This window comes from Diachasmimorpha longicaudata, chromosome 11, assembly GCF_034640455.1.
Source record: "Diachasmimorpha longicaudata isolate KC_UGA_2023 chromosome 11, iyDiaLong2, whole genome shotgun sequence".
Classification (NCBI taxonomy): Eukaryota; Metazoa; Arthropoda; class Insecta; order Hymenoptera; family Braconidae; genus Diachasmimorpha; species Diachasmimorpha longicaudata.
In genome coordinates, this window is record NC_087235.1 from 3694190 (window position 1) to 3718359 (window position 24170).

Genomic DNA, 24170 nt, shown 5'->3' on the forward strand with positions numbered 1-24170 from the left:
CAATTTTTTTTTCGACAAACACATGAAGAAAAATTTTTTCTTCGCGATTTAAAAAAAATATACAAATATTCGTTTTTATTCGCACTATCATCGCTCGTTTCTTTGAATGATTAATTTTTTTTTTCATTGTTATTACATATTGTCTCTCACTTCTTTGTCTGCTCCCCATTAAAAATAATTTTTTCGAGATCTAGAGTAATTATTCATCTACTATTACTCACTATCTCAATTGGCATCCGCGGTTGTACGGCCCAGCGACAAGTGTAAGGAGGCCAGCCCATAACCGCCCAGAGGTCTTCAACCCCTCTGCTCGTACCTACACTAGAGCATTTCTTATGTGTCATTACATACTGAGCTGTACGATGAACCGTAACTCCTGACCCCGAGTACAAATACCCCCTGCGGTAATCACCCAACTCCACCGAGAGGGAAGAGGATTTTTAATGTAACCCAGAGTCGTTGACTGACAGTTTATCCTCAAAGTACCTCAGTTTGAAAGGGCCCATCGTCGAGGCGGCACCAGGTGTGCCTAGACACCTTGTCTCTCATAGAGAAAAAAAAAATCTGTCAGTAAAAAAAAAACTTGAATAGGACAGACTTGTGGGGACAATTTTTTTCCCTGGAGACTGAGGAAGTTGGCTCTGGGCGTTATTTTTTATTTTTCCATCCGTAGACTGGTATCTCTGTAATTTCTGGGTGCACAGACCTCGAAGAAAAGAGGATCACCGAGGGCTTTCACCTGCGAATTGTCATTTCGCTCAAATCCCAGTTTTTCAACTGGAGTTATCAATTTTTTTGAGATGATGAGCATCATTCCACAGATTCACGTATTTTCTATAGAAAATTTCAATAGAAACTGCTCTATAAAATTCGAAAAATCCTGTAGAACTTGAATTTCTGTGAAACTCTTTCGATTAAAAAATTTTATGAAAAAAAATCCTCCACATGAATTTCACGAGTTTTTCCTCTTTATTTTTCTTCTCCTTTCATTAGAACATCCAACTGAGCTTTAACCGCATTTTTAAACGAGGATATTTCTTTTGAAAATATCTCATTAAAATAAATTGAGGAGATTAATCAAATTTTTTGAATTTTTCCTGTGGAATAACGTCTGCCGAGTATTTTTATTGAAAAAGAAATTAAATGCAATCGTTTTTGCATTTATAATTCATCTGAATGTGAAATTTATTGGCTTCATTATATGCCAGATAATTCGTCCATAAAATGTCTCGTTAAAGAGTTGATAATTTTTCCTCGAAATTATCCATCTCCTCGTCCGTCTGAATTTTATAACATCACAGACTTTTTAGTCGCCAGATTGGCGCTCATCCAACCTATTTCTCCACTGTCTCCTTTTCCATTTTTTCATCATATCTGCACGATTACGTTCGTGACAGGAGTACTTTTCGAATTGATGAAATCGTAAAATCGGACAATACGAAAATCTAGACTACAATCAAAACTGTAACGGTCGATCTGGTCTAGATTTACCCTGATAAATGTACACTCGATAAAAATGAGTATGAAATGAAAAATTCGTCGATGAGCCTAGGAGTGGCCGAGGCGATAAGAAATCGAAATGGATGAATGTACTTGCGCATACTAGGAGCGGCCTCATTGATAATGCTCATCCACATGTGATACTGTTCATTGTGTCCTCTTTTTCATTCTACGCAAACGTTTCCTTAAAATTTTTTCCTCCCGTCTCCGGGCGAATGTTTGATCGATACAAATAGCGGAGCCCTTTCTCCGCTTTGACGCCGGTCGCCATTTCCTCCCGACGATTTTTGGCAATCAGGGCTCGAGGGTCGAACGAGGGGGATTTGAAGAACCAGCAGAACGACATGGGAAATAGGAATCCTTTCTATCATTTTTTTTCAAGAGAAATTAGAGAGAAAAAAAATTTGATTGCCAGGGACGTCTGATAGGAGCTAATGAAATTGAACGGCGGAACAATCGAGAGATTTTGTCACTAATTTTTAGTGGACCCCTCAGGCTAATTGAGAATATCTGATTTAATTTTCTGATGAGAAGTTCAAAACATCAAACGTCCAGATTCACCTAAAAATTTAGATAAAAAATCTAAGGAAAGAGACAAAAAAAAAATGCGGAAATATCCCCATTGTTTTTTCTTCCCACCACTCACCATTGTCAACATTAGTGCAAACCCCGCATTAACTACTTGACTACAAACTCCAGTAACAATAGAGCATCTCATATTTCGCCAGTGGGGAGGCCGCAATTAGGGCCGATTGCTGACATAATGTCACGGTCATTGAAACACAACTCGTCCAGTCAGGCTCTCACGTAACTTATCGCACGCTCGGTTAGATTGGACGCGCCCAGAAAAATAAAAGACAGTGGAAAAAAAAAAATCAGGAGAATTGAATGTGAAAATCATTAACCGAAAAAAATCAACTGAAATAACAATGTCCCAGAACAGACGGTTGTTTTTAACCGTTTCCTCTGGTGAATTCATCAACCTTTGATGCGAGAGAAAAGAAATGAATGTAACGATCGAGGAAATTAAGTGGCCTATTCATTGTCACGGTCGTTGGGTATCGATTGTTCCCTCACTTCGATTATCATTCTCCTTCTGTCTCTCTCCCTCTCTCTCTCTCTCTGTTTAGATTTATATTTCAGCGTTCGAGTGACGTCAGACTTGAGTAATGATAATAGTTCATGAGGATAATTAACGTCTGTTATTTTCGTTTATTTGCAGCGCTGACAGCGGTTGGGACAATCCATTCAGACCCGATGGCGATCTCTCCCGGGAGGCGGATGAGATCGTTGAATTAATAAAAGGTGGTAAACCAATAACACCTACACCGGGACAAAATGCACCGCCACTACCCGGTTGCGATGGCAAACCCAGTGATGATCTTGATTCGAGTACCAGTCCATTGTTGAATTCTGGTCATGTTACTCATGGCAATGGGACATCCCATGGAAATCAAAATGCCAAGCAGCCCGTCAACGAGAAGGTGACTCGACGTCATTAAAGATTACAAAATTCACAAATATTCAAATACTAATCAGAGGATGTTATGTTGAAAAATATGTTCCATTGCGTTTGGATGAAAAGGTGCACGTTTAATGACTTTTTCATCTTCTGACATTCATGCTGACGTCATTACTAGACTGCATTCAATTTTTCATTTACAAAAAACCATTTTTTTTCGCTGAAGAAAAAAATCAACGAAGTTCCCTCTCAGAAAATTCAGTGTACCATTTTTCAAAGTATTTTGCACTATCTTAACGCAGTAATGACTATGATATAGATAATAAATGGATGTATATATAGTATATATACTTTTAATTCTAGTATTAAATCATTATCTATTGAATAGATATTTTTCTCAATAATTTTGATATCTTTTATTCCACTGTTCAGTGATTTTTTTCTTCCTCTTAATTTCTAGTACAGCATCATTTTGTCTATCGATCGTCTTTATGAATTCAATTATTATTATTTATGAATTGGGAATTTTGGGATCATATTTGGCCATTCAGGGTGCTTTCAACACGACTCAGCGATTACACATACCTAAAATCATTCGACGCTTTTCTTGTCGATTCGGAGAAATTCACAATTTATATCCGATTCGCCAACAAAATTATGCCAGTAAAATCAACACTGACTAATCTGTTATTTATTCCCTCCAAACAGGTTGCATCTGCGACAAGTACCGCCACCGTCGAAGTTGGAAGAGTGACAGCGCAGGGGCCAGGTGATGCGTCACAAGTGGAACACGTGACATTGAAGAAAAAGCCCAAGTGCAAGTGTTGCGTACTACAGTAACCGATGTGGTGTGAAGAAAATTTACTGAAAATTTGAATAACGATGAAAATAAGAGGGCCAAGAGACTGAGGACACACGTCGTGGTCTCTAGTGCCCTCAGTCGATGGGGAATCTATGATTATCGTTTATCGATGTATCCTCGGTGCATTGTTACTCCAACGATTTGACCGATCGTTCAGGGAGAAAATGCAAAAAGTGAAAGAAATTTTTTTTTAATACTACAATTCATGGACCACCGATGTCCCACTCTGCGTGACGAAATATGTAACAAAGCACTCACTCTGCCACGCTTTTTTTAAAGTGAGAAATGGAAAATGGACGTGAAGCTCTAGTGCTGAAAGATATCGATGGAAATACAAAAAAAAAATTATATATATTAAAATATATTGTAGATACAGAATGGTAGCTATATAGCTTATATGCTTTTATTATTGTGGTTATTTATCGGTAAGATTAATCGTGATTAATCGACGAACGAGAGGGTAATTCAGGGGTAATTGGACAGATGAGTGATTGCAGCAGTTGGACGAGTATGGGCATGAAGAAATTCAGCAAATGCAGAACCAAATAATTCTGGGAGTCCACTCACTTTTTTTTTGCAATGACACTGAATTGAAATTTTCAAATTAATTAATTAAATCGAGGAAATCCCCGAGTCGAGAGGATTTCCTATCGATCGAAACGGAAAATTCAAGAGCTATTAATGGTTGACACAGTGTAAATATTACAGAACGTGATAATGCGTTTGGAGATTGCGTTGATGCGGAAATGAAGCGCGAATAAATGTTTATGCGTTGAAATGTATTTTCGGGTGGATAAATAATGGAATGCTATTTTGAATGGCAGTTTATGTGAACATGAACTCTCACGGTACTGTTTCAATTGTGGGAGATACTAACAATAAGATTGTGGTGAGTGGAGATCCCTGGTCGTGCACAAGTCATTCATTGTAAACCGAAATTGCAATAATTCAATGATTCGGCAGGTCAGATCGACAGATATTTATTTGAGTTCATTTTTTTTCGAATAACGATTTTTCATTCCCCAGGGGGTGATTTTTTATTTGTGAAAAATCCATACGTGAATGTATAGATATTTAATCAATATCGAAATATTTATGAATCGAATGACGCAACCATTAATGTGTACGTAAAATCACATAGATATTTGTTTTTTAATTGTTTGAAACAATGAATGGAGAATAAGATTTTAACATTGATGATTGTTCATGGAAAGTGTATCATAAATTCTTGTAATTATATACAGAGTAAAACATCCTGAATATTTATTTGTTTTTTTTTAAATTATCGGGGGAGTTGATGATATTATGAATTTTAATTTATTTGAGGCTGCCCACTCGTCTGTTTATTTCAATTATCATGCAAATCTGTAGCGACAAGTCTAGGGATCAGTGTCTGATGATGACAAATAACAATCCGGAAGCGATCAAATTATGAAGTCATTGAGATAAATACGTCATTTGTTGCGATCTGTTTCTATTATTTTTTATTATCACAAGAGACTGTTCGTTGGATGTCAGGTTGCAAAGATATTAAATGAAAACGATAAAGATAAAAACCTGATGAACGAAGTGAAATTTACAATTTTTCTATTCAATACCCAGTGTCCCAACTAGAACAAATTCCGAGACATGGAGAATTCTGTAGTTCAGTGGAACAATCTTAACGAGTACTAATTCCAAAAATAATGAGCGAATTTATGTCCACTGGATAATTTTATTCTCTTTGAAATTTTGCGACTAGATCGAGGCAGAAATAAATTCAGGAGAGAAGTGAAAAAAATGTGACAAAGGGGAGGAGAAATGATGAGCGACTTAGGCTTCCGCTTTTTCACTAATTCAACTTTCAAAGATGATTTACGAGCGGAAATTAAATCGCCTGTGTACGTCCGGCAATCACTTCTAAACTCTCAATCAAGAATAAAAAAAAAAAATAATAATAATCATAGATTGGTCGCGATAATCGTCGGTAGATGACCAAGATTTTCCTCACAAAAATCCAATGTTCGATTTTCACAGCCGGACGAGACCAGGTTGTGATCCTATTTTTTAATCTAATTATAAACCGTAAGTTTTAGCCGCTGATTAAGTTTGTATGAGTGTGAGAAATAATTCGAATTATTGAATTAAACATGATGTTAAGTTTTATTCCTCATCTTTCATCATCTGCGATGATAAACGCTGAAAAAAACCTGAATCCTTAAATCTCATCCCGAAACAATAAACCAATTATTTGGAATAAAATTGAATGAATAATGTGAAATCCACGTGAACCTTGAAGAATCATTTCAGCTTCTGTTTTTATCGATCTGTTGATTCTGCTGTGCTTGCAGATATTACATGAACATTAAATGTCTTGTTGAAAATCGAGTATTCATTCATTAAAAAATTCAAAACAGCACATTTCCCAATCAATATTTATTCTTACTTATGTTGTCGCATTATTTAACATCAAAAAGAAACAGATGAAATAGAAAAATTCAACAAAACTAGGCAAATACATATTTTTTATTATTTTTTAACTAAAAAAAATACGTATCTAATATTTTGTTAATTGATATTCAAATCCAACGATAAGAAAATCCCACAGGAACCCCCAGTCGACACCTGGGAGCAGTCAGACGTGTCATCGACGTCTGTCATCACCAGGATATGGACGGTCTCTTTCACTCGAATCGCATGGATTCTATTCCTCGCCTCCACGACCCCCAAACCCTGGAGATTGCCATAAAACTGATGATGAAATAAATAAACAAAGCAAGACCAGCCCGAACAGTTCATCCCCCAATACCTCGTTTCATCCCCCACTTGGGTACCACCCCAGCAGATCACCAGAGTCATCGCCACTATGACACCGCAGCAGAATGAATTAATTAATTCCAATCGATTGCGGCCATCTATTCTCGATCTAAAAACTACCCGTCATTGTTACCATTCAATGCATTCCCCTCACCCACATGATTTCCACTCAGAATTGCTACTTGAATAACGGGAATGTGGGTACGGTTTAACAAACCTTGTCCCAACATTTGAAATGTCAAACGATTGCTCCTTCTATTCAATCCCCATGTTTTATACTTCTTGTCTCAACTCCATGGAGGTTCAGAAACCCCGCGACGCATCCTATTAAAGGTTCAAAAGATCACGTATTCCGATCGTTTGCATTTGCCCTGAAAACTCGGCTGCTGAAAAACGATTTAAAAAGATCTTAAAAAATTTATCTGACGACACCGTTGGCCTTTTGACGATTCTAAACACTCCCAGTGGGACAATAAATCGAAGCACGACAGCTTTGATGTTTTTCGTCGCTTCATACGCTGACTGAAAAATAATTGCATATTTTTTCCTTAAGCGGGACAATGAGTCAACGAGGCGGTAACACACGTCAAATGGTATTTTTTTATCGTTCATTGATGATGACAAGCGCGACCTTTTGAGAGAGACGAGACGATGATTTAAGGGTTGAACGGATAAATTCCCATCGCAGCTTCTGCACGACTCCTAGTGTACAATAGAGTCTAAAGAGATCGGAAAATTCGAGATCTCCACGTAAAATAATCAGCGGAAAAATTATATTTGTTTATGGACGCCCTTCAGGGAGGGAGAGCTTCCACTGAAGATGTCCTCCCATTCCCCAATACCCTTGACGAAGACTTATCAGGATAATTCAGATGATCCATCTAAGCCTCCCGGAAATTACCCAACTGACATTGGATCTCAAATATCAACCGATTTTTCCACGCACGAGGAAAAAAAAGGCGCGGAAAGGTCTCGGGATGATCCGGATTCTCTCTAAAACCTAAGAAAGGAGAACGTCTAGGCAGAATGATACGTAGCCCTTTCGAGCATCGGGCATGAAGTATCGGAGGGGGACATTTTTTTTCTCAAACCCACCTTGAATCCTATATAAAGCCCCATGGCTACCATCCCCAGGCTACCAGTCGTGATTTCTGCTCGTATCCCGTAAATTTTTTTTTTCCTCATTCCCGTCGACGATGCCATTTCAAGTGTCCTCTGTCGTATAATTATTGATTTTTTTTTTACACAATTTACGTGAGCACATCGACATGTATCTTCACGTAATAGGATTTTATCTGGTACGTGATTAAGAAAATACACTGGCCACTAAATTTTTTACGTTTTATTGTAAACATCGACATTAGCGCAATCGCATTGACTTATCGGTTGACATGATCCTCGTGCATTGCATCAATGGAATAATGATTTTGCAACGATTGATATATCTTCATTGGATCCTCACTGCGCATTTTTAACTCGCGGGTTAATCGTTAGTGAAAGTGTTTGGGTCGATGGAGATAAACAAAGGATTCTTGATTTATCAAGGGAGAGTTATCAGCAAAAAAAAATCATTTCTCGGGGAATTGCAAACATCAAAATCGACCTGCAATCGACCTCTTAAAAGCAATTCAATACGAATTAATTTCCTACGATTTTTAACAAATATCCAAATGAAACGATTGTGTTGGCTCCCTGACGATTAATATTTTTCATTGCGTTCATTTATTTGCATATAAATTGAAAGGTATTTTAGCTTCTTCTCGGTGTCTCGAATGGAGACAAGCTCTCGCCGGGTCAGCGGGCACCCCTTGGGGCAGGAGCCTCCGGCGGATCAGCCCTGATAGCCCCTCTCCGAGGAAGTGCAGCCGACGTTGGGGCTAGATTGGACGTGGGAAGGAGTGGCAATAACCCACCACTTCCACCACCGAAACCAGCGGTTTCACCCGCCCAGACTGAGGATGGGGTCATCAGAGAGGAAACGGAGGAATTGAAGGAAGTTAATGGGGAATTGGTGAGAGTCGTCAAGGGAAATTTTGGGTTTGATAGTCCAGAAGGTCTTCCAGTGGCAGTGAAGTAAGCCCTTCAATTTCTAATTTCAGACATAAACCCAGCGAAAACGATAATAAAGTCTATAGGCCCTTCACTCAATTTTATTTTCCATTGGAATCCCTGAAAATTAATGCCATCAAACTAATGTCTTGTTGCAGGTATCAAGCAGACGAGAATGGAAACAAAGCTAGTTTCACGATTGGAAAGCCTGGCGGTGGTTCTGGAAGACCTGGAGGGGGTTCAGGAGGTGGTGGTCGCCCCGGAGGGGGCTCAGGAGGTGGTGGCCGGCCCGGAGGGGGCTCAGGAGGTGGCGGGAGACCTGGATCTGGAGTTGGCGGTGGTGGGGGCCCGCCAACAAAAGGTGGAAAGCCTCCACGAGGGGGTTCGGGTGGTGGTGGTGGCGGGAAACCTGGAGGTGACAGCACTTACCTGCCACCATCCAAAATGAATCCCGAGAGGGGCTACCTGCCGCCCAGTTAATCTGTTCACGAGAGTAATGCACACATCTTCAGGACATTTCTTCTTTCTCTAAGTAAAAAGTTTCTTTGAGTAAAAATTCTATTTGTCTTTATGATGACACATTTACATGTCTTCAACAAGGCTCACTGTTATTGCGACGACCTTATTTTATTCTGTATGAACATCCAGGTGGGTCTCAAGATCCTCTGTAAGTACTGTAACCATATGGATTCAATAACAATGGAAGGTGATAATTCTGTTCCGCATTTTTTATCTCCACGATAATATCAATCTCTGGATACAGGGCATTTGTGTTTGTTGAGTCGAAGTACTTCTTTACTTCGAAGATTAATTTGTAACGATCTGCTGTCAGTGTTGCGTTTGCTATCTGGAGGAGATCTTCGCAGCGGCCGTTTGACAGTGTTTTACTGATTTAACAGAAAATAAAAGAGCAAATAATGAAATACCAATGATTTTTTAATTTTATGCTGGCTTTCAAAGCAAATTTAATTAATCAGAATTTTTAGTCGCGCTGAAAATTGTCTTCGACCACTTAAAATTAAGGATTTCAACCTTTCACTTAGAAAAAAGTCAAATAAAAATACTTCAACATACACTTCGCACAGTTTTTCAATTATGACCACTCCTTTTCACCTCTGAATTCACAAAATTGAAAAAAACAAAGTTCACGTATGAACGAAAAATTATTCGGAGTGGTCGTAGACAATTGATTATAAGGATGATTTTTTTTGAGGAAAATTCCACCTGAATGGGGGAATTTCTTCCAATCCCAAACGATAGACTCTAAATTTTCCAGGATTGAGTCGAGTAATACCAAGTAAATACTTACCTCTCACTAATAAAGCTCCAACTACTTTTAACAAACTTGTACAACTTGATCGAAACGTCTGGCGCAGGACGGCCAAGTGTAGTGTCCAAGATGTGGGTGGAAATATGTGGCTTATTCATGATTAAGAATGAATTCACTCAGAGCATCAACCACTAATGCGCACCGTCTGGACGCCTCGAGCCGGAGGTCATCACAATTTCCACTATCTTATCTTAAAATTGTGCAGGAGCGGAGGCGCGGAGGAACAGATATATAAAGTCGTCAATTGCGAAAAATGCATTTCGACAAATCTTTCTTCCAAAGACAACTAAATCAAGAAATTTGTACAAACGATACTAAAAAAATATTGAAGTATTCTTGCACCGTTGGACAAAATTGTACAAAAATAACTATCATCGAACGTAAATGTTACGATCCAACTTAATTCTAATTTGATATCGATAGAAAATTTTAAAGGCCTCTGGGTACAGTAACCCATCTATATGTTACGAAAATTGGTAATTGGGACTTAATAAACAAGTTTAGAAGGTAAAGTTATTCACATCATCTATCGGTGCCTCTGTACGTTGTGTAGCCGAATGGACTCAATAGAACCGGTATGTGGTAATTTCCAGTGGGATTCTTCACGTCAAAAACAATTTCGATGAATGGGTACAGCGTCTCGATTCTCCTCAGAGTGAAGTATTTATCGACATCGAAGTGCATTTTGTAACGACCAGCAGTGAATGCCGTTTTTCCTGTGTTCACGAGGTCCGTGCAACGGCCGCTTCCACTTGTTGTACTGCAGCACAAGATAAAAATAATTTTCCATTAATTAGTTGAGCAATTATATTGTTTACTCGATAAATTTTTACTCATTCCTGTGGTCAATAACTACTCGATTCTTCACAAAGGAGAGAGCCAGCGTTTCCTATAAATTCCTCTCCGGAATTTTCATCTGTGTTCTTTCATAAAATTTAGCTTAGCTAAATAACAAAACGTAGCTTATTCGTCGTTCGTGGAAAGTTCAACCTCAGTTAATTATTTTGAACTAAATTCCTCTGTCATTATGAAACTTATAAAATTTTCTTGGAGCGTAAGGCCATTGGAGTACCATAAAATTAATAAAAATCGGTAGTTGACAAATTAATCGAGTAAAAATAAAATTTGAGAATTAAATATGCAATTGTACCTCTCATTCAAGAAGGTCCATCGTCCATCCATAAGTTTGTACAAGCTGACCTGCAATCCAGTAACTGGAGTTCCCTTGCTGGTATCCAGCACATGCGTCGAAATGCAAGGATTCTTCACCAGCTCCATCAGCTTCTGTGTCTCAATTTTCTGAATCTCCTGTGCACTTTGCACACTGGTACCAGCTACCGTTACACCAGACTTACCTGGACTCATTTTTTTCAGTCCCCTCTTAGGAGCCAGTTTATGATTGCCAGTTTTTGATCCTGCCATGACCAGAGCTGGAAGATTCCCTTTGACCTTGCTCAGAACAAATTGCGCTCCACCACCAGGTAGTTTCGAGGCATTGAGAGTTACAGCTTTGGCAGCATTCAGTGTAACAGTTTTATTATTGCTCGTGGAAATGGTGACTGTGTTGCCTGCCTGCAAATTTATCCCAGCGAGATCTGAACTGTTTATTTTATAAGCAAGAATTTGCGGTCCCTGAGGTGAAGCTGAAGTCTCTTCACCATGCAGACGCTTCACAGTCGATTTTTCGAGTCCCTCATCACCACTGACAACGCCATCATCGTCTTTATCAGGGAGAATCGTCGTTTCACTCTCCACCTCCATGTCCAGTCCCACTGTTTCATGATCCTCACTCTGTTCGAGATAGTCTTGATGAACGTGGGCCATTGCCTCGGCGAGGGCATCCCTCCTGGGATAGGGCTCCAGCTTAATTTTCTTCGAGGTCGGCCCCTCGTCCCCGGACATCAATTTCAAGCTCGAGGTCTCTGCGTCCTCCTCTTGGCTCACCTGCATATCATTCTGATCGTTCGGTTCCTCCTCCTCCTCGTCCTCTTCCTCCGCATCTAGACTCTCAACGACGTACTCGAACTCCTCATTATCGTCGTCATCCTCGTGAGATAGGCTCTTGAGAGAGCCCACTACTGTCACTTCCTCGAAGCCCGACTCGCTATCGATGTTTTTATCTGGGCTGTCTGGATTTTCTGGCATATCTGGATCGTCCGCATGGTGGCCTTTTTTTGCGTTCTCTGTCTGGGCTAGCAGAGCTGCTCGCTGGTGCTTCATTGTGCAGGTATGCTTCAGGAGGGACAGACGATGGGCGTGAAGGTTCTTCTTGCAGTAGACGCAGAAGGCACGTGTCGGTTGTGAGGCCACTGATGTCAACCATCCTGGAATAATTCAGGAATTACGTTAGGTTATTCTCCCTCGTTCGAGGCATATTTCAGTGGTCAGACAATTTATGTAGAATTTATTCTTCATTCAATTTTCGAAATGGATTTTGAAATTGAGGAGAAATTGGTGCAGCTGAAATTAAGGAAGTGTTCACCAGCTGAAGGGTGAACTTGGATGATTTTTAGAAGGTCATGCCTTTAAAATAGTTGAAAACCTCGGGATTAGCATAAATCGAATCATCCTAATGAATTAAACTAACTTTTATCTAGAAAACTGTCTCATTGATTAGATCACTGCATTACTAAGTTAATTAAGTAATTATATAAAGAGAAAATAATAATTAGACAGAATAGCCAGTGAAGGTGTTTGAGTGGGAGAACAAGACCAACAACACCAACAGCATATGTCTCTCCAGGTGGGAAAAGCGTGAGTTTCTGCACTTGGTGAACAATGTACTATCAATTCACAAGTACAGTGGGCATTGCAAAGTTCATGCAACAAATGCAAGCGATAAAAATTCAATAATTTTTCATTACCTTTGAAATCCGGCATCTGTTCCCACTCTTTTCTGTATCGTTGCGTGTACACGCGTGTTTTGGCGTGACTTATTTTGCCAGTCGGTGTGAGTTTCGGCGGCATTGAAAATATACCATCGGTAATAATGGTCTGATTACCATCAATTATTTCCACTGTCATACCCTCCTTCTCCATTTCATCCATGATTGTTACAAATCAAATAATATCGTAATTGTAACACTTCCCACAAAATTGAACCGAAAATATCCAACAGAAAAAATTGATAAACACAAAATCACCAAATAGTTTTTTTCCCGAGATTGAAAATACGACTAGGCGTAATTGCTACTAGCGAAGTTAACTCCCTAGCGAAATGGCTGTAGCTGGAGTAGTGGCGTTCCTTTTTGGGGCTTTGTGGCCGTCTGGAGGAAAATGGAGGTGCCTTGCACACGCGTCACAGTGACGTCCTTTTTATCCCCAATCCCTGAGTTATCGATATTTTTCGGATATTCAGCGGTACTTACCAGACACCTCGTGACTCCTGGAGAGGTCCCAACTAGTTTTGCGTTCCAATTACTTGCGAATATCGTCCCTAAATGACAATTATTGACACTTAACTGCAGTAATCGTCGTAAAGTGAATGCCAACAGCAAAGAATGGGCCCAGAACTCTACCTACGCTACTGTTCTCCCCCAGACGATGCAAAATGGCGGCCCTGTGAATTCCTGCGCGCGCAGAACTTCGGAATTGCGGGAACTCGATCAATTGCGAATGCAATTCCGATAAAAAGATATTACCAGTGAATTTTTTATTTAATTGCAGTTGAATCTTATGAAATACTTTTATTAATTTACGAATGTCGTTGATGAAGGCAGGAAAAAATGAAACGCTGGGCCAGTGATCGCCCTCTGCGGTAGTTTTCGTGAATTACAGAAATGTGAAATTTCATTGGCACAATAACAGATGTCGTGTGAAGGTTGTGATTACTGTACCGACAGAAATTCAACAGCGCCCCCAGTGCAAGCAAAGATTTGTTCCTAGGCTCTGCCAAAATATTTTTTTGTTTTTCATCATCAATTTTACTGTTGAAATCGTTGAATATACGATAAAGTGCATACGTCACACATGGACTACGTGAAATCTGAATGACATTAGCTGTTAGCCAGTGTTGCTGGCAATCAACAGCATCACAAGTACCTAGTGTTGTTAAATAAAACAAGTGTTTTTAATAAGCATGTGAGATCGTTAAAACTGGAGGTGAGAATTACCGTGTTCCAAAGTCCTTTTTAATTACATATATTGTCATAATATATTTTTTTTCAACCTTTCCCTCGGTTTCTAACCTATTTCACGTCGTTTTCACAGATGAACTGTATTCAAATACTTCGTAGGGATTACCTAAGACCTGTCAATTTAATATTGAAGGCGAAATACTCTCGTAGGTCGGCGAAAAGCACGAGTTCATATAAATTAATGAAATCAGATGGAATTAATGCAGATATCGAAAATAATGAGTTCGATGCAAATCCAAATTGGGAGCTGTTTGGACCCAGGGGGTTCAGGTTCTACCTGCCAGGTAGCACGGGCCCAGGATGGCTGGATCAATCCACGACAGCTCAAGTTGAAACACGTTCAGTTGTGATATGCAGTGATGAGGACGAGAGTGATAAGGCAGAGAGAGATCTCAGGACAAGTAGGAATAATGATCAGGCTCCTGTTCTACATTGTGTGGCGCAGGAGTGTCCGATGTTACTGAGAAAGGGAATTCTGGAGTTGTTTCCTGGTTGTGTGGAAGCTGCGTCACCACAGCTCACTATTGTCACGATTACGCAGAAACTCAACCCCAGGATGGTTAGGTGGAGCAAAGAAATTGAGACTGAGAGATTAGCGAAATTTGTGAGTTTTTAAATAACTATCAGAACGTATTCATGAAGATTGAAACGATTTTTGAAGGGAGTAATTCATTTGCATCTTTGTACTGAGTATTTTAATTAATTGAATGAATAATAGGGGTAACTGTTAAAGAATCAGAGACATTAGAAAGATATTCATTCGTAACACACACTCAAAAAAATTTTTTCCCTATATATATTTTTTTTTTCGAGAGTCCAATCCCGAAATGAATAATTTGGCACTTGTTCGAGTCTGTTGTAAACAGTAATCAAACATCGCACTCACCATTACTCGCGTTAAAAATAATGCAAATGATGCAAATAGAAGACACGTGTTTGAAAGATTTTTTTTCTTTTGTAAATCTATCTATTTTTAATCAGTTTTGTTTTCTCTCAAATATTAAAATTTATAGTTCCTGCTGGCAGCCTCTGACATATGCACGAAGCTGAAAATGTTCGGATACTGGGCAGATTTTATAAACCCATTCAGCGGACAGCCCTATCTCAATCCCCACAAAAACGGTACACTCTATAAAACTGACGAGCGTTTCCGATGCCTGGGATTTAAAGTCGATAAACAAAACTCATGCAAACTCATATCGTACGAAAATAGTGGATCACAGTTCATTGGTATGTATCTGCAGTCATACACCTTGCAATGTCCCAGTTCTAGTCTCAACATTTTTTTTTCAATTGCAGGAAGCCTCTACACCACTGCCCCATCGAGTACTGAATTCCTTCGTGATGTGATGCAAGGCCTATCCGATCACTGACGAAGGTACTTCTTTCATTGAACGCTCTTGGAAAACAGTGAACAGCAATAGGAGTGTATAAATTATTTTTCTGGATTCAAAAAAAAAACAATAACCCGCAAAATGTAACCTCTAACTGAACTAATAATGCGTTATCCTGCCAGAGCAATATATATTTGGGAATTAGACCGAAAACATTGAATTTTCCACCGATTGCAGTACTTTTTTAGGAGATTCAAGAACTACGAGGATTTCTGCCCGAAGGATTTAATTTTATAAACTTCGCCTGAATTTGAATCTCGATAAAGGATCGTTGAAGACTATTTTCCAAATCTAGAGAACTTCAAACCTTCAATTTTAGAGGATGATCCATAAAGTAATAAACTTGCAATAAAAAAACGAATATTTTCTTTAAAAATATTAAGTTTTCAAAGGTTTGGGCAATTTTAAATATTTATTTATAAACACCGAATACTTAAAGAAAAATAATTATGTGTAGAGAGTAATCTAATAGACGTTGAATATTCGTTATTTTTTAAAAATTATTCTGAGTGAAAATGGTCGAATCAAATCGGAAGACACTTAAGAATCCCTGGAGTGACTCCATTACATAGAGACGTTAGCTAACTTTAATTCTCCTCCCCACAACGTTCAAATAAAACTTTATCTCGAATGATATTGGACATGACAATCCTGGGCTAGCGTCAATGTAATCGTAATCACATCCTCAAGACCATAACAATAATACCTCAGATATTCATTTTATCTCCATGAGACGTTGGGCACTAGGATTTTATTGATCCAATGTGTATTCGATAGTATTGCCAACCAATTGAAGGCAGACAGGCAATGTTGGCTTGTGAACGGCGTCGGTTTTCATTCGTGAAATTCAATTTCAACGGGGAGAGACAGTAAAAAAATAAAATTGCTATTGAATGAGAAATAAAAGACAGTTGTAAAAGAGACAAGTTGTCCAGTCTCTACTGAATACATCCACTAGACCGTTAGAACTTAATAGCGTTTATCGATAGGCTTTCTCGATACCTCAGGAGTGATAAACGGTAATCGGTTCAATGCTGGGGAGGGAGGGGCTAGCTATCTGTCTAGTGGCTAGAGCTTGGAGATTAAAAAAAAACCTTGGATAAAAAAGAAATCGCAAATCAAGTGTTCAAGGTTTTTACGTGAGATAACGCCCCCCAGGGAGTTTGATACTCATCAATTTTTTGCATCAGTGCGATGAAAATGATTGAGAAATGTTTTCGCTAATATTAAAAATATATCTGCGGTTTTATAAAATGAAAGTCAGTTTCCACGACAATACTCCGTGGTTGATAAACTTTTAGTTCTGAAAGAGAAATCAGTTTTTTTTGGTTTTCACTGGTGCATGATGAAAATTGTGGCTCAATGAACAACATTGGGGGATGACAATTGGTTAATGAATTGGAAAAGCCATTAAATTTTTGCGGTGGAAAATTTTTCTCGCATCCCAAAAATAAATTCAGATATTTAGTAAGTATAGTTTAATCCACAAGGCAATTTTCCATGATTGAAACATTTTTATTTAAATGCCCACCAATTTTTTCCCAAAAAAATGGCTTTTTAATTTTTAGACTGACGTACATCTTGACGGATGGAAATGGTTCGACGAGCGGGTAACGCCATTAAATTTTAGTATTGAAGATGTGAATCGAATTTTCGAGGGGATGTTAAAAATGCCTGGAAAAGTTGCCTTCCTCCAGTAAAACTTGTACATGCATTTTCTGGGAGAAACCGTAAAAGACTGGGCTCAATATGGGATTCTTGAATTGACCCGGAGATTTTATAGATCATAAATGTCGTTTTTATAGCCGACATTTCCATATACACGAAGACAGAATAACAGGAAGCCTCGAGCATCCTGGTTCTAGGCAGATAGTAAATCTCGACTAGAGTCCCGATAGTTGGGGAGAGAATTTTAGGGGAATCTCGAGTGCTGGGGTAGTGGGGGTATTATCACGGAAACGTCGTTGTCTCTATAAGCTATAGTGGCTTGTATCGTGTCGGTTTTCACCCATTGTTGCGAATTGAATTGCTGTTGCTTGTCATACTGGGATACTGTCGGCAAGCTGATAACTATTATGATGTCGATACTCAAATCTGAGAGTACACTCCCACTCATCACCCTCTGTACACCCAATCTGCATCTGGATGCTCAATGTTTCCGTTCGGAAACTGGGCAAGCATGGTCTCTGGAGAGCAGAATTAAACCAACAATTTACCATTGATGCTGAAGAGGATAAACGTCACGAGCCACTGATTTCAACAGTTCAGGAGATAAATGTGATTTAACATTGACGTCGTGGACGATGACTCCCTTTTTGATACATTAATTTTCCCAATTCGCCGGATATTTTTCCCGAATTCCGAAGCTCCAATCGAACACGATCATTTACAAAGCAGAATTGAAGCCATAATTCACCATTCATGCGGGATTTAAACGTTACGAGCGACTGATTTTGAAAATTCAGGAGACAACCGTTGGTTAAAATCGGTTTCACCCTCGAAAGGGAATTTTTTTAGTAAAAGTTTAACAGGGACTTTTTCCAGTCATCAATTTTCCCAACTTCCAGAGAGGTTCCATTATTTCGCGGCTGAAGTTGACCGCGACAATTTACGTAAGCTTATTACTGTCGAAAAGCCATTAGAGACTCATCTACACGATATTATAAAAAATATCGGTACATTATGATGGAGTTTGGCAGAAGTTAATCGTTTCTTTCAACATATTATTTTTTCAAAGTTACGTCTGACCGCAGAGGGAGAGTTTCACTGGAAAATTTATCTTTCTGTGTCCCGCAGAATGTACTCGCCTTCAAAGCAGGATTAAACCAACAATTCCCCATTGGTGTGCGGTCCAAACATTACGAGTCACGGATTTTAACAATTCGGGAGACAAATGTTGTCGTTTAAAATTCGTCCTGCGGTTGAGGGAGAACTTTTGCAGGAAAAGTGAAACTTTTTACATTCATTAATTTTCCCGAATTTGGAAAGGCGTCCATTATTCCCGGGTTGACGTCGGCCTCTGCTATTTACATAAGTGTATTATTGTTGAAAAGCCATTAAAGACTCATGTAAGAGAGAGTATAAAAGAGATAGATAATGGACGAGGGGTGAATAGCGCTGGAGTTAACGAGCGGGTGAAAAGGGGTGAGTTTGCTTGGCGAGTTATTTCTCGTTTGGGTAGGAGCCAATTGCAAGACTGAACGAAAGGATTAACACAGTTAGACCCTCCCTGAGGTCTTAACCCCCTTCAAACTCACAATTTCCTGTCCCTCTCTCGCACTTTTTTGTTCAACTTCGGCCTGAATCATTACTAGAGTTGAAAAACAATTAAAACTAGTTTTGCAATGCGGCCGTTACTGTCTCCTTTCTCTTTTTGGCTCGTGTCATGGCGAATGAAAAGTTTCCCCCTTGTTTCCAAAAACTCAACGACGGATTGAGCCTTCTGCATGCTGGGTAATTTTGTACTTTGTAATGAATGTGTAATTACGCCCCGGGGCTTATCAGAAAATTAATTCGCTTTTCAATCTACTGGATTTTCTCGTTGTTTTTCCAGCGCTCCTGGAGACGCTGTTGTGTCGATTGTGTTGGTTTTCAATTTTCCAACTTCGTTTGAATGAAATTTTTGGAAATAGTCGTTGGATTTCAATGTTAATTAAATAAAGGACAGGAAAAAATTACCATTTAGTCCACAATTACATCACAAGACGATAAAAGTATTATCTGGTGAATGTGAGTTCACAGTGAGTCGAAGGTGGGGGCTATAATACATGAGCCCAGTTTATGACCGTGTGACATACAATACTATATGTCACTGGGCGGGGAAGTCCCTAATTTCCCGCCCTCAAAGTTTTATTTCTCCATTAAATATTTGCCGAGTACAGAGTAGACTCAGGAATATGTCGAGTTTATCTCAGTTCATGGTTAAAATACAGTTCTTCATATTTACAAAAAATAACACAAAAATAATTTGCACCGATAGGAAGCCAATTGTACGACTGCGTTGTCTCCTATTTGTGAAAAAATTCAATTTCTCCAGATGACTTATTCTATTACCTTCAGCTATTGAAGATTCTATCAATCAGCCAGGTGCAATCGCTCTGCGAGATATTTCTACGGCAATGTCATTGTCGATTTTTTGCAAGACGCAGCACTTCGATTACTGAAAATACAGACGCAAAGGAAGTGAAATTGAAAAATGTTTTACGACTGGACGCAGGTGGCATTCCAATTGGCGTATTTTTTTTTTCTCCATCGATTGAGTCACCATAAAAATGTGAACGACCTCGATTCCTCCCGAGGGAAGTGAAATAACCAGAATACAGTCAGACAAGACACATGGTATTAATCCACTTGATTAATTTTCCGTCTTCTTTTATTACAAAACAATGAATTTTTAAATTATCCAACATAGACTACAAAAAATTGATCACACATTATGGATCATACAATCGTTCGTTACTCGCTAGTAAGGGTATCTTCGGATTTTTTTGTTATCTCATACAATATATAATTTGTGGCCATATTCGTATAGTGCAGACACCGTGGATTTACAATTTGACATTTTTCATAATTTAAAATGTTATATAAGTGCTTGTTATGTCGGTAAAACAAAAACGAGAATTTACGGTACATTGTCATCGCCAGGAAAAATTTCCGTCTGTGCAATATCTTCCAAAAATGTCGGAAAAATATTCCAGTGATATATTTTTCTACGCGGACCATCGGCTGAAATTCTCATTTCTGTTTGTTGCCACTGAATATGTGAGAAATTGATCGTAAGTTTCTCTTGATTAACAGTTCTCTACAAATTCAAGAAAATTAGCTCTCAATCTTTCTTTGATGATTGCCATTGAAAGACGAATGCACATGTTTGACTTCACGAAATTGATAGTACGTATGAAACGAGACGAGAAGAACGCAGTAATACAAATAATCGATGAACTTTTGGATTGTTCCTTGAATTGCAGATGCATCCCTCACGCATAAAAAAAAAAGATGGATTTTATCAAGACTCTCCACACGTTTGTATTTATCAATAATTCACACAAATTTTATTGGAAAGGGTTTGTTGAAAAATGATGCGAATTCACGAGAAATTTCTCTCTCACTTCGACATCATCGAAATTCATAATAGCTACTTGTTCCGCTCACCATTTCCTTACGGACAATGTTTGTTTATATTTTTTTTTTATTCAAACGATTGATTTTTGTCAATTTAATTGTTTCAATTGTTCCGCGATGACGCAAATTGTCCGGTTGGACTACTAATATATGAATACAATTTATCATACGTATTAATTCACTATTAAGAATATCCTCCCAGCTAAAGTACTAAAATTCACTGGAACATTGGTCAAAGCTTTGCGCCATGTCGGTCATGATTTTATTTCGACGCTATGTTACTTGAGATATCTTTATTCATTATTATTAATTTTTTTTGTTCATACAGTTCGGCGTTACCTTGACATTACTCACTATTATTATTGTTATTTATCATTTATTTAGGAACACAAAACGAGTTGGTATGGACACAGAGAATAACATGATTTTTCTAGACGAATTTCAATAATTCAATCATCATTTTGTATGATCTAATGCCACCCCCTGGCTGATAAAATTCGACGGACATGCGAACGTAAATAATTCGCTATTAAAATGATATTTCAATTGTCTTTAATCTTTAAAATTGCTAGAGCTCTATGAATAATTCAACATTTTGATTATGACATTTATCGTCGAAACATGTAAATTGGTTTCGCTTGTTTCGATATTCATTTCCCCTAGCTCTCCTAGTCTTTTAGTGAAATGCTTTCACATCATTAATAATTAATGGTGATGGTTTCCATTAATCAAATAGCAATTTACGTAATGAAACATGAGTTCCAGCGAATCGGAGATTTTCTCTTCATTTTTTTTATTATTTGTCTTGTTCATTAGTCTCCATTGCCACTCCTGAAAATGATATAATTAATGATCACGTCTGAAATTCCCACTCAATATTACACATCTCCGTAATTGAAATAAAAAAAGATAACAATTCTATATTTACGAGTTTTACGCTAACGAGTAGAGTTATCTCTTTATTTCCATGTAAATAGTTTCTTCAATAAAAATACTTCAAAGAAATTGATTGTTCTATTGATTATGATTAATAATCGATTGGGAAATAATTGGAAATTCGAAGAGGTTCTTAGACAGTCTTGGGGAGAACAAGGTAACACTCGAACACGAGATGATTATTCTCTTCAAAGGGGACACTTGAGTATTGAACATCCAGATATTTTTATTTTAATTTTTTTTTTTGTGCTGAATGCAAAGACATTTGTTTTCAATCTCACCTGCTGGAATTATAGCGCTGAAATAATGCCCTCGTGCGAGGTGCTCGTCTGTTGTTGTGCCATTATTGCTGATTGCACTTTAACAGAGGCAAAATTCAAGTGGAAAATATCGTGATAACCGAATAATTGGGGAATCGAGAGCACAAAGAGTGCACGCAAAATATTAATCTGATACACTCCAGTGAAGAGCTAGAGGCTGAAGAATGTTTTTCAATCTCGCGCGGCAATAAATTGAAAAAAAATATCGAATATAACTTGTTTTTCATCGAACGAGCTTTTCATTGAATTAACGCGAAATATTTTCCCCTTGAATTGCACCTCGATGAAGAAAATAAATACATTATCGATTCGATGATCCAACATACGCGACGCATTTATGCACTTGGCTATTCTTCAACGACTTATAATCTAATGGACCTCGTGTGGATGTCACTAAATTGTTTTTGTCATCCAACAATTCAATTCATCCGGTGATGAATTAAACATCAGAACAATTCTAGCAGTTTCACGTGTATTTTGAACAATTTTTCGTTTGAAAAAAAAATATAACAAGAATGAACTTAAGATAAATGAATAGATTTCAAAATGATATAGCGTCGGATATCGCGCTTTTCGATTATGCACAAGTGATTTGATATATCTATATACTTGTTCACATTTTAAAAAATTTTCCACTCATTTTTTTTTCTCATGATTCAACGTACAAAATCGTAATGTAAAAAATTGTGTAAATTCATGTTACGGTCACGAACGTTGAAGAGTAAAATTTTTCACTCTAAGGATTTATAATAAATATTATCGGATCATTATCCATTAATTTATGCACAATGATATACAAGATTTACCACAAAATGTTCTACTGTGTTTTCTTTTTAATCGTGTCAATGCGACAAAAATTTATAGTTTCATGTATTTTCTCTTAAATTCGTAAGTTCATCTATTGCTATGATCCAAGCGTATTCGAAATGGGATTCAAAAATACAGCTCAAACGGTTTAATGTTTTTTTTTTCATTCAGCTCCGCAATTAGTTGGAGTTATATTTTGCGCAGCTGCAGTGCAGTCCTTTCATCTTTCCTCTCTTAAATCTTTTCTTTCAATTATTATACTAATCCTACGTCATTTTTTAAAGCTCAACGATCCACAAATTCGTGTTGAATCTCGACGAATGTAGGGGAGGAGGGGGCGCAGTGGACACCCCAGAATTTTTCGTGTATTCTTAAAACCTTCGTCAACTGTTGACGAAACGGAACAATTATTTTTCTATGAAAAGAGCGCAATCAATGATTTTTAAATATTGGGAAATATTTCTGAACTGTCCATCTTGCCCCGCGTTTCCTTATCTCTCTAATTATGATACTCCCCTTCAGGTAATTCGCCTCAAACTGCCTCGCCCTCTCCTAATTTTATAATTACAAACAAAAACTTCTGATATTGAAGAAAAATATCACACGATTTGCATTTTTTAATTGAAAAAATTCCAGCCAACCTTCAACACTCCGCAAAAAATAAACTACTTCAGCAATAATATTCCCACTCTTTTTCTCGGATCGTTGGGTTTGAATGAAATTTTTTTATTGCTCCCAGGAATGCCCATGGGACCCCACAATTGGGGATTGAAATGGAACAGAGCGAAAAAGTCAATGTTGGAGTATGTTTTCCCCCATGAAACTTGAAACTATAATCAGTTTTCCCAAAAAAAAAATTGGAAAAAACTTTCAAATGAGAACGAATCCACGACTTCAGGATCTCTCAAATTTCTTCAATGTTTAAATGATATTTTCTCCCACAACTTTCTATTCGTCGATCGAGGCAGAATGAGTATTTCCGTCCCAACAATTTCAGTCTTTGTAAAAAATCAGATCTAACTTCTCCCACCCTTAGAAATTTCTATTGATAAAATTAATTCTCTTTCATTGTCGAGTTGCAATGAAAATTCTTAAAGTACATGTAAATTCTCGCAGCTTTTGGATTTACTGTCTCTTGCCCACACTTTACCCAGCAAACTTCTTACCTTGAGACTGGCACTGGTGCGACTACCCCGATACTTCTTGGGTGAATTATTCTCGGAGCAAGAACCCAGAGGCGATCTGCTCCTTGTTTTCCGTGATCTCTTGCGAAACAAATCACGCGTTCTCTCTGGATTCTCCATTTTCAGGCGTATTTGTGATAATAAACCAACGAGAAGCTCATCCACATTGTGATTTATACCGACTGATGTCTCGATGAATTTACAATCGTACGCTGTTGCCATGGTTTTACCCTCTTGAATATGAAATCAAAGGAATAGAATCATGAATAACCA

At 38.1% G+C, this 24170-nt stretch overlaps 5 protein-coding genes across 25 annotated transcripts in view; 2 read left to right on the top strand and 3 right to left on the bottom strand.

Annotated features, from left to right (window-relative positions):
* LOC135167305 (uncharacterized protein) overlaps positions 1 to 6187 on the top strand; it is a 33179-nt gene extending 26992 nt beyond the window's left edge. For 7 of the 8 annotated variants that reach the window (XM_064130374.1, XM_064130368.1, XM_064130372.1 and 4 more), the window contains 2 exons: positions 2723 to 2984; positions 3671 to 6187. In XM_064130374.1, coding sequence (XP_063986444.1) covers positions 2723 to 2984; positions 3671 to 3802 — 394 coding nt within the window. In that variant the 3' untranslated portion in view covers positions 3803 to 6187. Of the gene's footprint in view, positions 1 to 2722; positions 3086 to 3670 lie in introns of all 8 variants that reach the window. The other variant, XR_010299833.1, reaches the window with a different exon arrangement.
* A 2967-nt stretch (positions 6188 to 9154) lies between these two features.
* LOC135167535 (uncharacterized) lies at positions 9155 to 10097 on the bottom strand. Its single transcript, XM_064130820.1, has 5 exons — positions 9979 to 10097; positions 9770 to 9784; positions 9345 to 9556; positions 9256 to 9274; positions 9155 to 9197 (listed from the first exon to the last, which is right to left on the bottom strand). The coding sequence occupies exons 1-5, from the start codon at positions 10095 to 10097 to the stop codon at positions 9155 to 9157; spliced, it is 408 nt and encodes a 135-aa protein (XP_063986890.1).
* A 15-nt stretch (positions 10098 to 10112) lies between these two features.
* Positions 10113 to 13509, bottom strand: LOC135167301 (uncharacterized). 3 transcript variants are annotated; one of them, XM_064130359.1, is made up of 4 exons: positions 12864 to 13352; positions 11150 to 12323; positions 10521 to 10759; positions 10113 to 10189 (listed from the first exon to the last, which is right to left on the bottom strand). In XM_064130359.1, the coding sequence occupies exons 1-3, from the start codon at positions 13045 to 13047 to the stop codon at positions 10522 to 10524; spliced, it is 1596 nt and encodes a 531-aa protein (XP_063986429.1). In that variant the 5' UTR covers positions 13048 to 13352; the 3' UTR covers positions 10113 to 10189; position 10521. The 3 variants fall into 3 exon arrangements, with proteins under 3 accessions (XP_063986429.1, XP_063986428.1, XP_063986430.1); XM_064130358.1 differs by having other exon boundaries at positions 10134 to 10285; XM_064130360.1 differs by lacking the exons at positions 10113 to 10189; positions 12864 to 13352 and adding an exon at positions 13368 to 13509 and having other exon boundaries at positions 10299 to 10759.
* A 372-nt stretch (positions 13510 to 13881) lies between these two features.
* On the top strand, positions 13882 to 16455 carry LOC135167307 (cobalamin trafficking protein CblD). Its single transcript, XM_064130375.1, has 4 exons — positions 13882 to 14100; positions 14209 to 14739; positions 15149 to 15365; positions 15435 to 16455. The coding sequence occupies exons 2-4, from the start codon at positions 14209 to 14211 to the stop codon at positions 15506 to 15508; spliced, it is 822 nt and encodes a 273-aa protein (XP_063986445.1). The 5' UTR covers positions 13882 to 14100; the 3' UTR covers positions 15509 to 16455.
* A 3419-nt stretch (positions 16456 to 19874) lies between these two features.
* Positions 19875 to 24170, bottom strand: part of LOC135167327 (uncharacterized) — a 76494-nt gene continuing 72198 nt past the window's right edge. For 5 of the 12 annotated variants that reach the window (XM_064130424.1, XM_064130429.1, XM_064130426.1 and 2 more), the window contains 2 exons: positions 23880 to 24130; positions 19875 to 21481 (listed from right to left, as the gene is read on the bottom strand). In XM_064130424.1, the coding sequence (XP_063986494.1) occupies positions 21356 to 21481; positions 23880 to 24130 (377 nt within the window). In that variant the 3' untranslated portion in view covers positions 19875 to 21355. Of the gene's footprint in view, positions 24131 to 24170 lie in introns of all 12 variants that reach the window. The other 7 variants (XM_064130431.1, XM_064130430.1, XM_064130428.1 and 4 more) reach the window with 4 other exon arrangements.